This window comes from Mytilus edulis, chromosome 14 (genome assembly GCF_963676685.1).
Source record: "Mytilus edulis chromosome 14, xbMytEdul2.2, whole genome shotgun sequence".
NCBI classification, from domain to species: domain Eukaryota; kingdom Metazoa; phylum Mollusca; class Bivalvia; order Mytilida; family Mytilidae; genus Mytilus; species Mytilus edulis.
Window position 1 is genome coordinate 61,515,792 of NC_092357.1, and position 20,199 is coordinate 61,535,990.

Consider the following 20,199-nt stretch of genomic DNA (forward strand, 5'->3'; position numbering starts at 1 on the left):
CAAGTAAAGCAAGCAAATTAACCAAAGTCTTGATCTACATGCATTAGGAAATTAGCTGTAAGTGTTCATTATTTTTATTCATTCCTTTTGTTCATTATTATTATCTTCATTTTGTTCTATTGAATGAAAATAGAAGTGAAATAAATTTATTATTGTAGACTGGTACCTGTTTCATAGACAGAAGATGTTACAGGGATAAAGATACCAGTTCAAGGAATAACTGTCTACAGTGCCTGACAAGTAACAGTAAAAACACATGGTCTCCTAGAACAGGTAAAGTCAGACATTATTGAGTTCCAATTTTAAAGGAAAAATGGATCCATTTCTCCATTGATTGATTGTTGGTTCTTTAACGTCCAGCAGCAAATCCAGTTTTTATATGCTAGTCAAAATTTTGACAGGACGTATTATGGTATACAAATGTCTGGCGTCATTCTGTTCCGCGTAAACATGTCGCACCATAACTTGAGAACAACTCATCCAAATTTCATAAAACTTTAAACAGTTGCTCCTTATGATGGTCAAACGATCTGTTTACTTTTTGGTGAAAATAACATTAAAACATTTTGAGTTACGAGACTTTATAACTAAAACAGGGGTGTGTTTTTTTTTCACATGTCGCTCCGCATCTCAAAAACAATTTATAATAATTGCTTAAAACTTTACACACTTCTTAGTTATATTAATCTGAAGATCTGTATAATTTTTGGTGATGATTCAAAATTTCATTTTTGAGGTATTAAGAATTTTGTAAAAAAGGGGGATGGGGTTTTTACATGTCGCGCCCTATCTCAAAAAAGATTTATGAATTTGCTTTAAACTTAACACACTTACTAGTTATATTAATCTTAAGGTGGTATGGGTGTCTTCCTCCATCTTGGATTGTAAAAAACAGAGAATCAAAGGTCCAGATTTTCCATCAAGTTAGCAAAATTTGATGCAGGAATGCAGATGTTTAATGTACATTTTCATTTAAAAGTACCAATTTATAAGAATATAACTTCTAAATATTGATATTTTTGCAAATGTTAATTATTTTTGGTTGTTTTTATTTTTTTTTTAAATTGGCATTTTAAGGGGAAGTAACTCTAAAAAAGTGCATTTTCTGAAGGATTCTGTATGGAATTTTCCTATTTTGTATTTTAGCCGGAAAAAACGTACGGTGACCCTATCTTTTCTTTTGATATTCTCAAAGCAGTGTCTGAAAGCTATCTTTTCCTGAAGTATTTAACAATTCTATCATTTTGTTTAGTTTCTAATCACAAAATGGTGTTTTTTCCTGTATAATCCATACAAAATGTGTCATTTTGTTCCGTCCTGTAGCTTGAGAAAATGCGCGGTGACCTATCATTTTTATTATATTTTTCAACATGTATCAATAGATACAACGTTTTGGCAAAGAATGAACAAATTCTATCATTTTTATTTTAGACTCCCATACCACCTTAAGATCTGTATTCTTTTTGATTTTGATTCAAATTTTTATTTTAGAGATATTGATTTTTTTGTAAAAAAAGGGGGGGGGGCTTTCACATGTCAAGCTGTATCTTAAAAACAATTTATGATTATTGCTTAAAACTTTACACACTTCTTAGTTATATATATCTGAAGATCTGTATACTTTTGGGTGATGATTCAAAATTTTATTTTAGAGTTATTATTTATTTTTTTTGTTAAGAAAGATGGATTTTCACATGTCACACTGCATCTCGGAAACTATTTATGATTATTGCACACAAGACGGCGGGTCTATCATGCGCTCATGGGGCAGCTATTTATTGATAAAGGGAGGCAAAAGATACATTTAAACTCATTAGTCCACAATATCAGGGCAAAAAAAAGAAAAAGACAGAAAGACGTACAACCAACAGTACACAAAACAGAACATAATACACAACATTGAAAACTAAAGATTGATCAAGTTGTAAATGTGTGAATTTAAATCTTTAGAATTTTATGCATAGAAATGACAACATAATCCATGTGCACATTATTTGATTTTGATGATTTTTTTCTTAAGGAAATTTTTCTTTTTTTTTCAATATTAAATAAAATGTAATGGATTCAAATTCACCTTGATCACATATAAAGATTATTCTTTGGATGTTTTGACAAGTTATTATAATACAAAAACAAAGGAAAGGGGGTATCCATCCATGACACAAAATCAATACATGCACAGCAACAACAACAAACACACAAAAACAATGGAACCGCTCTTTTCTTGATTACTTTTATTGTTGATTATATTTTCAGACAATTTTCCTCCAACATTGGAACCAGACCAGTCGACTATTTCAGTCATTAATGGGGACACAGTAAAGACTAATATCACAGCCAGAGATCCAGAGAACATGGATATCTACTATGGTAGTAATGACGAGGGTGCTATGGTTTCTACTTCAGGAGAATTCACTTGGAATGTCCAGTTATCAGAACCAACCAAGAGGGATGGACGATATAATTTTGTGATAAATGTTACCGACAGCTGTGGAGCATCTAGTACTTTTGTATTAACAGTGAGTATTCTTAAGAAAGTCGATTAAAACCTCTAATGAAAGAGATTGAGAAAAAAATGTATTTTCATGGATAATTTTGTTCCGTGGAATTGCCATAGTTTGCATACAAGCATTTTGTAAATTCAGAAATTATTATGTGCATTTATTATTGAGATTTTGTCATTTTAGACTAAAATGTGATTTTAATATTTGGAATATTGTTAAAAATCCTGTTTAATTCATTTAAAAATGTTCAAAATGAGAGTTTAAATTATTGCTTTTACAACCCTGTCGCAATAATAAACACATTGCAATAATTTCTGAATTTACAGTATACAGAATTTGTACTTTGTGTTTTACCTTTAGCCTTGAAAACCATGACAAAAATGTTATCCCACAAATAATATTGAATTAAAAATATTTTCAAAATATTTTCAATCTAACATTTCATGGATTAAAAAAAATTACAGAAAAGATCCTTACTACAAAAATTGAATTCAACTGCTAAACAACATGCAATCACTATTATTTGAAATACTGAAAAAAAATATTGTATAAAAAAAATTTGATGATGAATTTCCTCTTTTATACAGTTGTATAAACGATTTATTATAGGTACTTGTTAAACAGTGTACCTGTCAAAATGGTGGACTTTGTGAAAATCAAGTTGTTACTAAAAATAGAACAGATTATAACTGTAGTTGTTCATCATCTTTCACAGGTAAAGTCACTACAACACAATCATTATTATTTTTATGCCCCGCCCTAGCGACATTGTGTTTTTCGGGCTGTGCTTCTGTTCCTTAGTTCATCTGTTTGATTGTCTGTTAGTTTTTCCTCTTCAGGTTGAAGTTTTTGGTCGAGGTAGTTTTTGATGAAGTTGAAGTCCATTCACCTTGAAACTTAGTTCACATGTTCCCTATGATATGATACTTCTAATTTAAATGCCAAATTAGAGTTTTGACCCCAATTTGAAGGTCAACTGAACATTGAATATGATTTATTATTAAATTCTATTGTAATTTGCTGCCTTCTTCTGTAACTATGATTCTGTGAAGTTGAAATTTCTACACTGAGTAATAATAATGCTATAATGTTTATTCCAGGGAAATTGTGTGAGACCAAAGTAAATGGTTGCCATAGTGACCCATGTTTCCCTGGAGTTCATTGTACAGAGACATCTGAATCTTATACATGTGGTACCTGTCTTGATGGTTACCAAGGCGATGGAGTTAATTGTAAGTACTTGTGGTATGATAGATAGCTTTTATTGGTTGATAAAAGTAAAGTGCTTAGATATAAGAAGTTATGGTATGAGACCATGAGTGCCATTGAGACAACTCTCCATCCAAGTCACAATTTATCAAAGTAAACCATTATAGGTCAAAGAACAGTCTAGATAGGAATGTTTTTTATAAAGAGAAGATATTTCAAGTTGCTAATTAGGTAAATTCTTTTTTTTTCTCTTTAAAATTCATGTACTGAATTAGCAATATTAATAGATTGTGTATCAAAGTCCTTCACAAATAATATTGTTTTCAATTTATAAACCATTACAATTAGATATTTATCTAATATGAACCTTTTTATTGTTCAATGATATTAAAGTCATCTCAATAATTATGATAATTTTACTGAGTATAAATTACAAGCAAAAGATTTTAGAATTTGGATATATTTAAGATAAGCATTAAGCACTGTAAATTATGAAATTATTGTGTGTATTTAAATTATTATTGCAATTTAATTCACTGTCAGGTAAAAATGAGAGATCTAATAAATGCAGTTAAAGAAATTTTTGGAAGGAAAATCACAACTGAAATTATAAAATATGCAAGTTTTATTATTGCAAACCTAATACTTTCACATTCATAAAAACGTTGCTATAATTTCTGATTCTACAATACTTTGTATTTTTCAGGTAGAAAGACTTGTGCCTCACAACCATGTTTCCCTGGTGTAATGTGTAAAGACCTGAATAGTCCTTATCAAGGCTTTGTCTGTGGTGCTTGTCCCAAATATTATTATGGGAATGGTGAAAAGTGTTATAGAAATGGTAGGTTTTAGAGTTACTCCCCTTTATGTTATAGAAATGGTAGGTTTTAGAGTTACTCCCCTTTATGTTATAGAAATGGTAGGTTTAATAGTTACTTCCCTTTATGTTGTTAACATACTTCAGATTTATTTATTTTCGTGGATAATTCATTTTATTGTTTTGCTAAAGTCTGCCTATACTAAATTTTTACTGGTACATGGTTCACATTTACCCACAACATTAGTTTCCCTAGAATAATAATGAAATAACAGTAAAGAATAGACCATTTTCTTATGACTGACTCACTGTCTATAACTCTGGTGTCAAAAGTCGGTAATATGAAAATAGCTTATTTGACATGGTGGATAGTGGTACAGATATTGCTGGTATTAAGAGCTGAAGTTTCCCCCCTTTGTATTGATACCATCTTGCTTTTGATATACCCAGGTGGTCATGTGGTCTAGCGGGACGGCTACAGTGCAGGCGATTTGGTGTCACAATATCTCAGAAGCATGGGTTCGAATCCCGGTGAAGGAAGAACAAAAAATTTGCGAAAGCAAATTTACATATATCTTACATTGTTGGGTTGATGTTTAGACTAGTTGTATATGTATATATGTTACAGGGAATTTGTAAAATCAGGGATTTTGTAAAATCACTGGACTAATCAGTGATTGTGTAAAATCACTAACAGTTTCAGTGGTTTTGTAAAATCCCTGAAATTGTTAGGGGTTTAACAAAATCACTGACAATAGAGCTAGGGATTTTGTAAAATCCCTGATTACAATAAAGTATAACATGCTATTAGAAATGTGTTTTTCTTAATATAAAAGATAGACCAAATGAATGATCACTAATGATTTAGAAATATATTTGTTTAATAAACACTATGAGCTAGAACTTGTGTATAATGATAATGAATAAAAGGCATATAAACGGGTATTAAGACCACTCTGAATTTGCTTATTTTTGCAAGACAAGTTTGGGTGACATCCTTTCCACTATAAGCTATTGATATGTGAATTGTCTTAAACTATGCTGTACATGTCTTCAAGACATACATAATATTTTTAAACATCTTCATTTGATGAATATCGTTTTTAACAATTTTTTTCAAATCTCCACATTGAACAACTTCATACCTTCATTTATCAACAAAATATTTACTTTATTTGGATTAAAAGAGTTGAAAATTTTTTAAAACTTATTCAAAGTTATACCACTTTGTGATAGAATACATGTGTCTGATAAATGACCAAAGTAGGTAAAACTTTGTTTATTTTTGCTTGGTTAGATTAATCTATTCATAAACATGCAAGTACAAATCAAAGTATTTTACTGTGGTCTTTTTTTTTTTATTATTATTTTGTGAATATAAATGTTATTTTGTAGGCAGCAAATTAATAATACAACACTTATTTGCTTTTTATATATCAATTTTCATGCAGCAATAAGATGTTCTTGATCTGATATGCATGTAATATTTGCCACTGGATCACATACCCTAACCCACTTAATTTCTTATACCTTACATATGTGTTTTTCTTCTCTAATGACAGCAATCAACCGTTTTTATATTTGATTGAAAAAAATTGATATAATTGGTTTTAGTTTCTACAGTAATTGTACAGAAAACTATAATATACAGAAACTTTCTTTCAAACAAGGTAGTGATAAGAGCTTGTTTTGTCTTCTTTCTGTGGCTCAATGACAAAATATTCCAAAATGTTTATCATATTTTCCCTGGTTCCATATGTTGCACTTTAATTTTACCTCAATTATTTGAAGTAACTTTATTGTGTATGTTTACTCTTGATTTCAAGACATTTGTACCAGGGCCATTGTTCTACAGTATGTCAGTTGTTTTGTGAATGAAAACCGTTCTCTTAATATTAAAATAAAGACTAGATTAACCTCAAACTTATTGAGTGTTACTGTTGTAGTCTTGTTTCACAAAAATTCTTAATAAAATTGAATGAATGTATTTTACAAATTTCCTGAATTTAATCAGTGAATCTGTAAAAAAGATCTTAATTATTTCAGGGATTTTGTAAAATCACTAGTCAAAATCAGGGATTTTATAAAATCACTAATCAATTCAGTGATTTTACAAATTCCCTGAAATTTCAGTGATTTTACAAATTCCCTGAAATTTCAGTGATTTTACAAAATCACTGATTTCACAAATTCCCTGTAACATATATATTTATATATATATATATATATATATGTTACTTTTTCACTCTAGAAAATTTAAGTTTTTTATGCCCCATCTAAGATAGTAGAGGGGCATTATGTTTTCTGGTCTGTGGGTCTGTTTATCCGTCTGTTCATTCGTCTGTTTGTCCTTTCGTCCGTCTGTTCGTCCCACTTCAGGTTAAAGTTTTTGGTCAAGGTAGTTTTTGATGAAGTTGAAGTCACATCAACTTGAAACTTAGTACACATGTTCCCTATGATATGATCTTTCTAATTTTAATTCCAAATTAAAGTTTTTACCCCAATTTCACGGTCCACTGAACATGGATAATGATAATGGGGCATCCATGTACTATGGACACATTCTTGTTAATGTCAAAATGTGAGGCTTTTGAGTATTGGAAATTATGTCTATTACGATCTTTGAAATATAATTCAATTTAGTTTTTTTTTTAGATGAGAAAGCTTGTGAAAAAACAATGTGCTCAGATCTAGTTACTTGTGAAGAGAGTTTGAATTATCCTGGATATAGCTGTGGTAACTGTCCCCATGGTTACATAGGCAATGGTACTATGTGTCAAGGTGAGTATGAATGCATTTTGGGATTTTTAGTTTTTTTTCACATTGACATTAATATAAAAAATATCAGCAGGGAGCCACAATATGAACCTATTGTAAATTCAGAAATTATTGCAATGACAGATGTTACTCTGTAGGAATATTATCCTTTTAATATTTAAATTTCTAGGACCTTAAATACCTTCTACTTTCATCATTAACAAAGATAAGAGACGGTTTGTAAATATTTTAGGATTTTCTTAGCCTTAGCACATGAAAGAGAAAATATGCGGAAAACAAAATCACAAATGGTTTATGATATACAGATGTTATTTTAATATTTATTTCTTATACAAATCTATTTAATTATGTAGCAGGAATTTAACAGATTCTTTTTGAAATTTGCAGCATTCTGTTTTCCACCATGTAAAGATGGGAAGATTTGTACTCAGCCAGGTGTTTGTGGATGTCGTCATGGTTACCAGGGACCAGGATGCAGTCAGGGTATTTAAAATTATGTTTTTTGTAAATATCTACGAGCAAATTGCTATAAAAAATGATTTGTTTACTTATTTCTTATGTTATAGTATTTATTTCATTATTTAATGAGAAATACCAATTTTAGTGGATTTAATGGGTAAATATAAAAAAGAAGATGTGGTATGATTGCCAATGAGACAACTATCCACAAAATAAAAGGTGAACCAGAAATTTAAATATGTAAAGTGGTAAAAAAAAGTAAAATCACAAAAATTCTGAACTCCGAGGAAAATTCAAAACAGAAAGTCTCTAATCAAATGGCAAAATCAAATTATATTACACGTCAAAAGAATGGACAACAACTGTAATATTCCTGACATGGTGGAGGCATTTTTAAATGTAGAAAATGGTGGATTGAACCTGGTTTTATAGCGCTAAACCTCTCACTTGTATGACAGTCAAATCAAATTCCAAACATGCACTGACTTTAGCAAAATCATGAAATCAAATATCCATGAAAAATACAATATTTACAAGTATGAAACAATTGGTCAACCAAATCTATAACCTCTCTTTCTTTTACTTCAAGCTATATGTAGAATCCAGTGTCAGAATAGAGGCTTTTGTTACCAACCAGACAAGTGTTTTTGTCCTCCGGGTTATACGGGGCAGTATTGTGAAACAGGTAATGTTAATGATTCAACAGTAAATAATAACTTCGACCGTGCTGTCATTAAAATTTCTGGTAAGATTATCGTACTTAGACTCAACATTCAACTGATCAAAATACTAATTTGGTGTTTCAAGCACAGATTTTGTACTACGAGTTCTGAGTATAGTTTTATGACCAAAAGCTTAGGGCACTTGAGGATGTACTTAGGTGAGGTTAGGTGAAAATTAATAAATCAAGAATTTAAAATTGATACTATAAGCTTGTAGAGTATTCTTTAAGGATAAAAATAAGCTAAAAATATTGATAGGTCATGGAACTCCTTTTTGAGATATTTGAGATTTAAAATATGGCGGGAAAAGGCTGACTCGGACTTTTACCTTATGTTTGCTTTGGTATCATATGGGTCCTAAAACAAAAGAAAGAAAATTAAGAATCTTCTAAAATTTTGGTAAATGACCTTTCATGAGCTATTTAGTCTTATAAGAAAGCATAAATGGGTGTTATGGGGCAAAATATTTTACCTTGTTTTGTATGGAAAAACACCAAGGAGTCTGAAAATTTGACACAAATTCCAAAACCTCACCTAAGTACATCCTTCAGCCTATTTCTGCTTAGCATTACCTGAATAACCATCTGACCAAAATGTACCAATTTAATCTACTGCCTTTAGTTAGCTTTTATTCTATATGATCTTCATTAGGAAGATTTCAAGTTGTATATATTTGTGATTTGGAATAGATTTTTTTTTTAATCTTTAAAAATAGATGGAATAATTTATTCTCTTATAGGTAAGTTTTATAGAAATTATGGTACATGCATATAGTGTAAACACTTATTTCTTTTTATTTTATCAAAACATACTATTGCACAAATAGTGATTGTCAATATCCTATAGTGCTTTAACAATGAGGCTAAGGTCTCTTTATGGTATAAATTGCTAATTAAAGCAGGGGATTAATTCGCAAATGTCAAAATACCAAATGTTTCTTTGTTGCATTTTACAAAGTATTGTTAACATACCAAAGAACTTAATTTAGCATTATATGAAAGGAAAACAAGTTTTGGTTTTTGTCTGTCTTTAAATTTTAATATAATTTTTTATGTTTTTAAAGAGTTATGTCCCCTTGGATGTGCCAATGGTGGATCTTGTCTTGGAAAAAACTTGTGTGCCTGTTTATCTGGCTACAGAGGTCATAGATGTGAAATAGGTGAGTTCAGGGGAGAGAACTTGTGTGCCTGTTTATCTGGCTACAGAGGTCATAGATGTGAAATAGGTAAGTTCAGGGGAGAGAACTTTTGTTCCTGTTTATCTGGCTACAGAGGTCATAGATGTGAAATAGGTGAGTTCAGGGGAGAGAACTTGTGTGCCTGTTTATCTGGCTACAGAGGTCATAGATGTGAAATAGGTGAGTTCAGGGGAGAGAACTTGTGTGCCTGTTTATCTGGCTACAGAGGTCATAGATGTGAAATAGGTGAGTTCAGGGGAGTGAACTTGTGTGCCTGTTTATCTGGCTACAGAGGTCATAGATGTGAAATAGGTAAGTTTCAGGGACATATAAATAGTGGCCTCTGAAAAAGGATATAGATAAATTCAAGGTCATTACATAAAGATTACTGCATGCATGTGGATTCCTCATTATTTTGCGCTACACATTTTCAAGGATTTTGTGGGAATAGATAAAACAAAGGATTAGGGGCCTTAAGGCCTAGTTTTGGTGCAATAAAATAAATTTTTGATAACCATTTCAAATTGGCACATAATGTTTAGAAATGCATCGGGTCAAGAAATATAAATGAAAAACATAAAGATTTTTATCTGATGACATCACAATTACGTCATAATATATGCTGTTTTCACAAAAACGATGAAAAAATACAGAATTTATGCAGTTTTCTATCTTTTTTTCCGTTGTAGAAACATCCTACTCAGTCAAGAAACAACAAAATAATTTAACAGAAGTTTTATTATAACTATTGGCATAATCTCACCAAATATAAATTCTTTCTTGGGTGCACACATACTTTTTCAATCTGAAATATACTTAAAATTTGATGAAAAAACAAGGAAAATCACGAAATTTAACATAATAGGCAAATTAAGTCATGATTTGTTGCCATGGCAACTTGTTGGATGTCAAATTTGTTTTGTTTTTCTTAGTACCTTATACCTTCGTCAAGTTTTCAGTTATTTAAGAATATGTATGATAACTTTTAAATTTGCAGTAATTTTGGGGCCAAATAAGGACCTTATTGCCCCTACTCCTTTAAAAATGAAATTCAAAAAAAGAAACAAATGTCAGATTGCAATATAAATGAGACAACTTTCCACTAGATTTAAAATGAAGTGGTGGGAAGCAATTATACGCCTCCATACAACCTTCAACAATGAGAAAAAAATTACCATATAGAAGGCCTCTTCTCATCTTTCAATTTCTTTATTTTTTTTTATTTTCACAGAATCATGTTCTATCACATGTCTCAATGGTGGAACTTGCGTTGGATTTAACCGATGTCGGTGTACAGAACAGTTCAAAGGAGTCTTTTGTGAACAAGCTGTGTGTGAACCAGACTGTATTAATGGAGGTGTGTGTGTCCGTCCAGGGGTTTGTTACTGTCCCATGGGATACCATGGCCGTCAGTGTGAAAATGGTTTGTTTTGCTCATTTAACATCTGTTTATTTTGAGTTGAAAAGTCTCTGCAAACATTAAATGTTAACATTTTTCATTTAATAAGAGCTGATGAAATTATTTCTAATTGTAATGCCAAATTAGAGTTGACCCTTATTTCACGGTCTACGGAACACAGAAAATGATAGTGCGTGTGCGGCATCCATGTACAATGGACACAATTTTGTTAAAAGGATGAAATACAAAAGAACAGGTGTGAAAATTCCAAATGATTGCTTGAGTAGGCCTTCAGGCTTTAACTATGGTAAAGCAGCTGAAAATAAGAGCAGAATTATTCAGGTTATAAAAACAGAAGTGCAGAAAAATGAACAAAACCAACTTATTTGTAGAAATTGTTTCTGTCTGGTATATTTGTGGTTTTTTTTTTATACATTTATCGATAATAAAATATTTTTACCAATGTCCTTAAAAATCACTGAAACTGACCATTGAAGTTTTGTATTTCAGCATTCTGTTATCCTTCTTGTGAAAATGGTGGTTACTGTATAGCAGGGAACCAGTGTCAGTGTCGCCCAGGGTTTGCAGGATTACAATGTCAGTTAAGTAAGTATTGTAACCATGGTGACTGCTGTTGTAAGGATATTTGGTATGTGTAATCATAGCTAGGTAAACTTATTATAACACGGGTTATAAAAAGTGGAGGTATACTGTTTTACCTCTGTCTGTTCATCTGTTAGTCCTTTCATCCATCTGTTTGTCTGTTGGTCTGTGTGTCCTCCCGTCCCATGAATTTTTTTCGTCACATTTTTCTCAGGAACTACATTTCAAGGATTCCTGAAATTTGATTTCAGGGTTTATGTAAGTCAGATATACAGTGTGTTGAGTTTTCAGATTCATCACTCAACATTACTTTCAGTTTACTGAACACTTACATATTTTTACTCTATTTTAAAATTATCCACTTATGGTGGGAGTATCATCAGTGAGCAGTAGCTTGCAGTTTCTCTTGTTTTGACAGGATTAATCTCAAATTGATATATTTAAAAAGAAGATGTGGTTTGATTGCCAATGAGACAACTCTTCACAAAAGATTAAATGACACAGAAATTAACAACTATAGGTCACCATAAGGCCTTCAGCTCATTTTCATTGTTTAATTGTCAAGTATTTGTGATATCTGTAGTAAAACCTTATCTTAAAGACTTTCAACATGAATTAACTCAATCATTATAAGGAAAGAAGGTGTGCTCTTGTTTTTGCTATTAAAAGTGACTTGCTAAATGTGAAGGTACTTTTTTTCGTTCAGATATTGATTTTCGTAGATTTTCAAAATTTGATTAGTTTCCATTGGGTTTTCAAATTTGCAGATATTATTAGAGCATTTTAGTTCTAAACGGAAATTTTACATTTCAATGGAAATTTTACATTTCAATGGGAATTTGAATTCGTGTTTAAACTCATTCATGAAAATCACGAAAAATAAGTACCTGAGAAACAAAATAACTTTTACAGTATTTGTGATCATCGTATTTTATAAATTTATCTTATAGAATATTGCTTGAAAAATATGTGTCAGAATGGTGGGCGATGTGTTGGACCTGGAGCATGTGTTTGTAGGGCAGGATGGGAAGGCAAATATTGCAGACGACGTAAGTTTTTTTGATTCGTGTGATTTTTGATTTCATAGATATCAAAATATGATGAAATTATTTGTATCCCCAGTCCCCAGTCCCCACAATACAACAAGAAAAAATTTCATATGAAAATATAGAAAGTGTTCCTAAGCACACAGAGAAAAAAAGTTCTGCATAGTAAAACAATTAAATTTGAATTCCATTTGATTTTAATTATGGACTTTTAGGCAGGTCAAATAATAAATTCCTTGGAGGCCATTTTTGGTCAATTTTATTTAATTCATCATCTTGAAATATAATAATTTTAGTGAAACTGAAGACAGAAAGATCGTAGTATAATAAATTGCAATTTGGACCATCAAGACAATTTTTTGTCCATCATATCCATTTATAGTGGATTTCTATGATAAAAGACCTGTTTGAAAAATGTTTACATAAATACCTTAGTTTTTTTGGTCTTATTTGCAATTATATCACATTTTCTTATTTTAATGTAAATATATGTGACAATTCAGCACAAATCAATTTATTATGAGTAATTAAGATAAGTGGTCTATATAAAGGACAATCTGATTAATATTGATGTTGTTACTTGTGAATTAAGATTATTACTTTACCTTACCTTTTACCATATACAGTTGTGTCTGATCTTACATTTATTTGGTACATTATTTTTTGTTGTTTTTGAGAAGAATCACCAATAGCATTTAATTTAAAACTGTTATAATGATATTTCAAGTAAGACAGTGACTTACCTAAAGCATTCTGCAAAGTGGGATTAATATAAGTTGCAATAACTTGTTTCCCAATCCACAATAAATAAATATCTTTAAACTAACTAAATAAACTAAACTTGAGAAATGGAACATTTTGAAATATCTGAAGATTCAAATTTCATTTCAGCTACATGTCATCTTGGATGTCAAAATGGTGGTTATTGTTATTTACCCAATAGATGTCGCTGTCCACCTGAGTACTGGGGACCATTTTGTCAATTTCGTAAGTAAATATGATGAAAAAACTGAATTATCTCCCCATAATGTTAAAATGTTGAAAAAAAATCAGTCATCTTACATAAATCACCTAAGTGACAAAGTCACCAACATTGGCTAGCACTCAGGTTTTTATTTGGAAAGCAATTTCCCACTAAAAATGAATGTTACTGTATTCAGTCATAAAAACTTAGTTTGCCAAACCTACTAATTTTAATTTTTAATTTTAATTGTCAATTTTTAAACGCTATAAAGAGTTAGTTTATAAAACCCTCCAGCAATTACAATGCATACAGATGGCATTGAATGTTCATCCATTAATCAAGACTCATTTTATGCTGCTATATTCTTTACCCTTAATTCCAAGAAAGAGTAAAGAGAGGGACAGAAGTACCTTTATACAGGGATGTCTGAATTTGGCCTTTATTTTTGCTGGGAATTTCCAACATTTTGTGTCTAATTTTACACTAATTTGAACTTGGGAATTGAAGAATTATTATTTTGGATCAGGGAAACGGTGTTTAATTTTTAGGGGATATTCAATTTATGGGAATATTGAACTTTTCTATTTAAATTAATAATTCTCAATTTAACAATTGCCTCTTTCACTCAAACTTTCACTCCCACATAACACTGTTTAAGCTCTGTAATATTTGTATCTATTTTTAGCCTCATGTTACCCTCCGTGTGGCTATGGCAGTCTGTGCACGTCAACAAACTACTGCACGTGTCGTAAATATTATACAGGAAAATATTGTAGAGTAAGTATTTGAGAGTCAGAGTTAATAGTACTGAAAGCTGTGAGTTTTATCATATTAACCATGGGTTTCAAGTGTTAAGGTTGAAGGCATGCCTTTGAACTCTTATGAACACTATTATACATTACTATATAAAGTAGCAATGGAGTAGAAGTAGACTGAAAATTGAGCAGGGGGAGTGGACATCTAGAATATTTAGATAAAGCAGTTGTCTAATTTTCATTGGCATTTCAGTCATTTTAGCGATCACTTGAATGTGCATTTTTGACCTAACCTGGCCTAATGGGCCAAGTGAGCTTTCTGATCTCACTTGGTGTCTGTCCTCCATTAACGTTTAAAAATCTTCTCCTCTGAAACTGCTGAGCCAAATTTAATCAAACTTAGCTACAATCATCATTGGGGTATATTATTTTTAAAAAATGTGTCCGATGTCCTTTCCTACCAACATGTATAACCACCATGACTAAAAATAAAATATAGGGTAAAATGCCAGTTTTGTCTATTATTTTGTCTTATAGAAGTTATTACACCTAAGGTGGTATGGTGTCTTCCGCCATCTTGGATTGTAAAAATCAGAGAGCGTAAGGTACAGATTTTCTATCAAGTTAGCAAAATTTGATGAAGGAATGCAGTTATTTAATGTGAATTTTCAATTAACAGAACCAATTTATAAGAATATAACTTATAAATATTGATATTTTTACAAGTGTAGATTATTTTTGGTTGTTTTTATAAAAAAATTAAATTGTCATTTTAAGGGGAGGTAACTCTTAAACTGCATTTTCTAAAGGAATATTTTGTATTATAGGCAGAAAAAAACGTACAATGACCGTATCTTTTCTTTTGATATTCTCAAAGCACTGTCTGAAAGCTATCTTTTCCTAACTTATTTTACATTTCTATCATTTTTGGTTTAGTTTCTAATCACAAAATCTTGTTTTTTCCTGTATAATCCATACAAAATGTGTCATTTTGTCACAACCTGTAGCTTGAGAAAATGCATGGTGACCTATCATTTTTATTATATTTTTGAACATATATCAATAGATCCTACGTTTTGGCAAAGTATGAACAAATTCCATCATTTTTATTTTAGTCTCCCATACAACCTTAAATGACATCTACTATGGTGAGCGACATAGGCTCTTTAGATCCTATAGTTCATTCATCCTGGAAAATCGATGACCATGAACATTTTTGGAAAATGACGCAGTCATTGTTCCATAACTGCCGACCTGAACTTCATAACATTTCTCTGCCTACCGCGCTTGGTTTCGTATTTACTATTTTCCATACAAGCTGGAATCTGCTTGTGTTATCATTATGCATGATCATTGTGTAGTTATCAGCCAGGAACCAGTTTACACTCGGTTTCATAATTTACTATACAAACAAACTGGTTCCTGCTTGTATTCCACTACACTCGAACAAAGTGTTGTAGTTTGACGGGAACCAGTTTAGAATTTGTAAACTACAAAACGTAATCGGTTATTGTTCATTCCGTTTTGGTGTTTCATACCGACTTATATGGTTTCAATAAGCTTAAGACCCTTCAAACATTAATGTGATAGGTATATTAAAGACTGTTTTACAAAAGGATGGAACTGTTTTACTTTCAAAGTCGTACTATAGTGATATTTGTCATGTACAGATTTCCACTCTCACCGGTTAATTTCTTCTTTTACACGTGCTTTTGAAACTTCCTGTTTAAACATCGCAAGTTTCAAAATTGTTATTTGAGTGAATTAAACTTATTTTAACAATCATGAAGCGTTCCAGAATCATTTTCAAGCAGTTTCTTCTCTTTGATGATGGAAAATAGAGGAATTGAAACGTACAAGTTAAGTCGGCACCTGGTTAAATTGGCATCTAGTCAAATCGGCACCTATTTGGCGTCACTTCGGCATCCAATAATATTTTCTATTCAATTAATTAATAACTGTTACCAAGTACATAGTGAATATGTTGTTGTGTATTTAGGTAAATAAGGAAACCAAAGTGAATATGTTGTTGTGTATAAAGGTAAACAACGAATCCCTTACCCAACTGTTGTTTTAACAATTAGACAATTATTAAAATAAAATGGAAAACTATGAGTCCCTTTCAATAAATCAAACTTTCATGCCAAATAATTAGCAAATTTAAGGTGTTTTTTTCAGTAAAATTTAAACAGCATTAAACCAACAATCCTGTAAAATGCTCAACTGGTTAAAATAATGCATAAAAATATCCAATATCTCATGTATTAGTCCAAATAATTATGACGTCTGGGTAGGATATTTTTTTTTTTCTGGGCGTCCCAGAAAAAAATTAACATAGCCTTGCGGTCATAGGAAGGTGTCCCAGAATGAAATAAAAAAAGCCTTGCCAGACGTAATAATTATTTGGACTACTCATATATACATTATATATCATTAAAAATACACCAAAAAAGTCATTTAGTTGAGAAAAATAAATATATACAAAATGTACATGAACACCCAAAAATGTGAAAGTTAGTATTTAACTCTTTTTGCTTAAATACTGAAAAAAATTCTGGCAACCCCTTTCTTATTTTTACTCTTTTTGCTTAAAATACTGTTAAAAATATATATTTAACATGGGTGACGAATTGACTATAGCAGGTGTCGATTTAACCAGGTGCTGATTTGTCCAGGTGCCAATTTAACCAGGTACCGGTTTGACTAGAATTCTTTGACAAATGTTTGAAATTACCTGAGTTTCATTAGACCTTTGATAACAGTAACAAAAAGATTATTTACTTAATATTTTGTGGGAGAAGGGGGTTCAGACTGTGGTATCAGGTCTGTTCGCGCCCAATACACTTTCGCACCCTACATGTTCGCAGCTCGCACGTTCGCACCCAAGGTCCGTTCGCACTCTACTCATTCACGCCCAATTTTAATTCAAGTTGAATAATTGGAAAATCATGATTGTTGTTTTAAATTGCTTTGGTGTAAATACTGAATGTATTTATAGCTTGGTATGAGTAAAACATTGAAGATTTTAAAAGAAAAACACAAAAGATAATTGTTTTTAACAGCTTGGTCCCTTTGATCTGAAACAACGAAGCAATAAAATATAGGAACTAAAATATAGCAATCCACTATTATAACCAAAACATGATAAAATTTATTCAACACACAGAAAAAAACATAGTCAGAATCTCACTTCATTTTGAAACAAGTCAATGAAACAAAGTTATAGCAATACACTAACCAAAACATGATTAAGAGTTATTCAACACAAAATAAAACGTTGACAAAATACCACTTTATTTAGAAAGGATTATTATTATTTTTAACAATACCCTATCCAAAACATGATTAAGATTTATTCAACACTTTATTTTTGAGACAATGACAACAATTATACTTATAAGAAAACACTTGCTTACAGAGTTATTAAACACAAAACCAATTAAGATTGGGTGCGAACATGTAGGGTGTGAAAGTGAAAGGGGGCAAACATGAGTGGGCGCAAACGTGAATGGGCGCGAACGGACACAGATTCAGACTATGTACCAGTGAGAAATATACAAGCCTTTCTACGGTATTTATTTGTACAATTCAGGTAGTCTTGACCTATTCATTTGTCTTTAAAAAAACACAGCCAGTTGTCACCTTCACTTCACACACACACATATACAAATATCAATTATATGCTTACGAGACATGTTGCATTGTTAAACTAATTAAGGTATGTGAAAATCAAGACTTGCATAAAAACTATCCCAATATTAGAGACAGTGGCGTCATTTTTCCTCAGAGCTTTCAGCTCTTTGATTGATAAAAGGATGTTATATGTCAATGAGACAGCAACCATACAACATCTAGAAGACAAGAAATAGTCTTTAACAATACACCTTATCACTATTTGTCCGCCATTACTGGATATCACACAGGTTCCCGTAAAATTTTGACGTTATAAAACAAAATATCTGACGCCACAATGGAAAAGTGATTGTTGTTTGACGTCAAAAGTTCAAGCAGCCGGGTCAGCCCGGATTAACGATAAGGTGTATAGATATCTTGCATACTATAAGTAAAAAGAAGTGAATCATTTGACAGTGTTTTAATATAAAAGAAATGATTAAACTATATCTTTGACCTTTTTCATTACAGAGAAGAAAAAGATGAAGTAGTGACCTTATTACCAAGAATTCCAAAACATTCCAGATTAAACTACGTTATAAGAAGCAGGAAAAATATGAGACAGTTTATGGTCTAAGTAACAGAGCCAAGCTCGTTTGTGTGTTGGATAATACTCCTGTCGAAATTGACAGTTATGCAGACGAAATATTTGCTAGTTTGACCATATTTAACGTGTTTGTAAATGTAAATCGATGCCAAAATGTAAACCTTATACATATCTTGTTTTAAATAATTTTGTCTGAACTGTAAAAATTATTATTGCTATTTTGTGTATTTTCCTGTGATCTTTTTTTGTGATAATTGATAATATCATGCTACTTTCTTGAGAAAGAAGATAAATGTCAGAAACTAAGGTTGCATGTGACAATATGAGGGGCGAATCAAGCCAAAAAGGTTAAAAGGGGATCCAAAATATATCTGCCCATTCAAATGCATATTGATCATCCCAAAAAAAGGGGGGTTCCATTATAAGAAAGTTTAAGTAGATTTTTGTAAAGCACTTTCTTTTTTATAGAAAGTGAATATTTTGTGTTTCATATGTAATTTTCTTGGTTCACCATATCTTATTGCATTTTATATGAACTTATTTATTGAACATTTTCTGTCTGCTAGTCATATTCTTTTACTTATAACCATATACAATTTTGCATAAGTCTTTTTTCCATGTAAGTATAACACTGTGTGAATGATTTTCATATAGTAAAGTGTGTGCTTGGCAGAAGCAAAATTAGATGGGGTAGGGTGCCGAAGCCCCAGTTATGGAGCTACATTCATGGATAATACATAGACTCTTGAAGTCCAGCTTCTAAAGTTGGTCCGAGACCACAATTATTTCGTAGTGCTTTTCTTTTAGAACATACTGTAAATGAAAATTCAAAAAATCCCACCTGCGCTTTCTCAATGAAATTTTTACAGTGTGTTGTACTACTTTTGGGCAAATTATATCAAAATTATAGAAAACTTCATCAGCTTTAACTCAAAATATGGACAATTTTATGTTTAGGGGGTCTTGAAATCTTTTGACAGCTTCCGAAGTGCTAATTTTTAACCTTTTTCAGCTGGACCAAATCACTACTTTCCTTTAAAATTCTGGACCCAAACTTGCAATTTGTTGCATCGAAGTTGAAGAAATAAATTTTGAAGGGGTATAAAAATTAATGACAAGTAACCCTCTGTCAACACTAGGGACTATATTCGTGAACAACGAAAATCAAGGGACGACAATTGTGGTCTCGGACCAGTTGTCTTTCCATGGGGCCAGCACCCCATCCCCACCCCCTTTTCAATATCAAAATCTGGATCTCTGGATGTATACCTGCTTGGAATATAATTATAAACACTAAGTCTTCATTTGAAATAGTGAAATAATGAAATCTGTGATAATTCATGTACAGGTGTTAGTATGTATAATATATATATATGATATTACAAATTTCCTTATTATATTTGTATTCAATAGTTGATATGAAAAAGTATGTCAAATTTGTATTTATTAAATAAATTTGTGAAAATACCATGTCTGTTCAATTGAAATCAGTTTGGTGAGGATTTTAGACTTAGAATGCAATTAAAATAAAAAATATGATTGTGTCC

The 20,199-nt window shown here is 31.3% G+C and overlaps 1 protein-coding gene across 2 annotated transcripts in view; it reads left to right on the forward strand.

Moving 5' to 3' along the window:
- The window catches only part of LOC139503322 (von Willebrand factor D and EGF domain-containing protein-like), a 69,699-nt gene extending 50,297 nt beyond the window's left edge, over nt 1–19,402 (forward strand). The window contains exons 17-31 of one of the 2 annotated variants that reach the window (XM_071293094.1): nt 159–273; nt 2,257–2,519; nt 3,114–3,219; nt 3,605–3,736; nt 4,420–4,554; nt 7,186–7,311; nt 7,696–7,791; nt 8,357–8,452; nt 9,553–9,648; nt 10,898–11,023; nt 11,576–11,671; nt 12,619–12,717; nt 13,606–13,701; nt 14,364–14,455; nt 18,577–18,721. In XM_071293094.1, the coding sequence (XP_071149195.1) occupies nt 159–273; nt 2,257–2,519; nt 3,114–3,219; nt 3,605–3,736; nt 4,420–4,554; nt 7,186–7,311; nt 7,696–7,791; nt 8,357–8,452; nt 9,553–9,648; nt 10,898–11,023; nt 11,576–11,671; nt 12,619–12,717; nt 13,606–13,701; nt 14,364–14,455; nt 18,577–18,591 (1,689 nt within the window). In that variant the 3' untranslated portion in view covers nt 18,592–18,721. Of the gene's footprint in view, nt 1–158; nt 274–2,256; nt 2,520–3,113; nt 3,220–3,604; nt 3,737–4,419; nt 4,555–7,185; nt 7,312–7,695; nt 7,792–8,356; nt 8,453–9,552; nt 9,649–10,897; nt 11,090–11,575; nt 11,672–12,618; nt 12,718–13,605; nt 13,702–14,363; nt 14,456–18,576 lie in introns of both variants that reach the window. The other variant, XM_071293092.1, reaches the window with a different exon arrangement.
- The last annotated feature ends 797 nt before the right edge of the window (nt 19,403–20,199 follow it).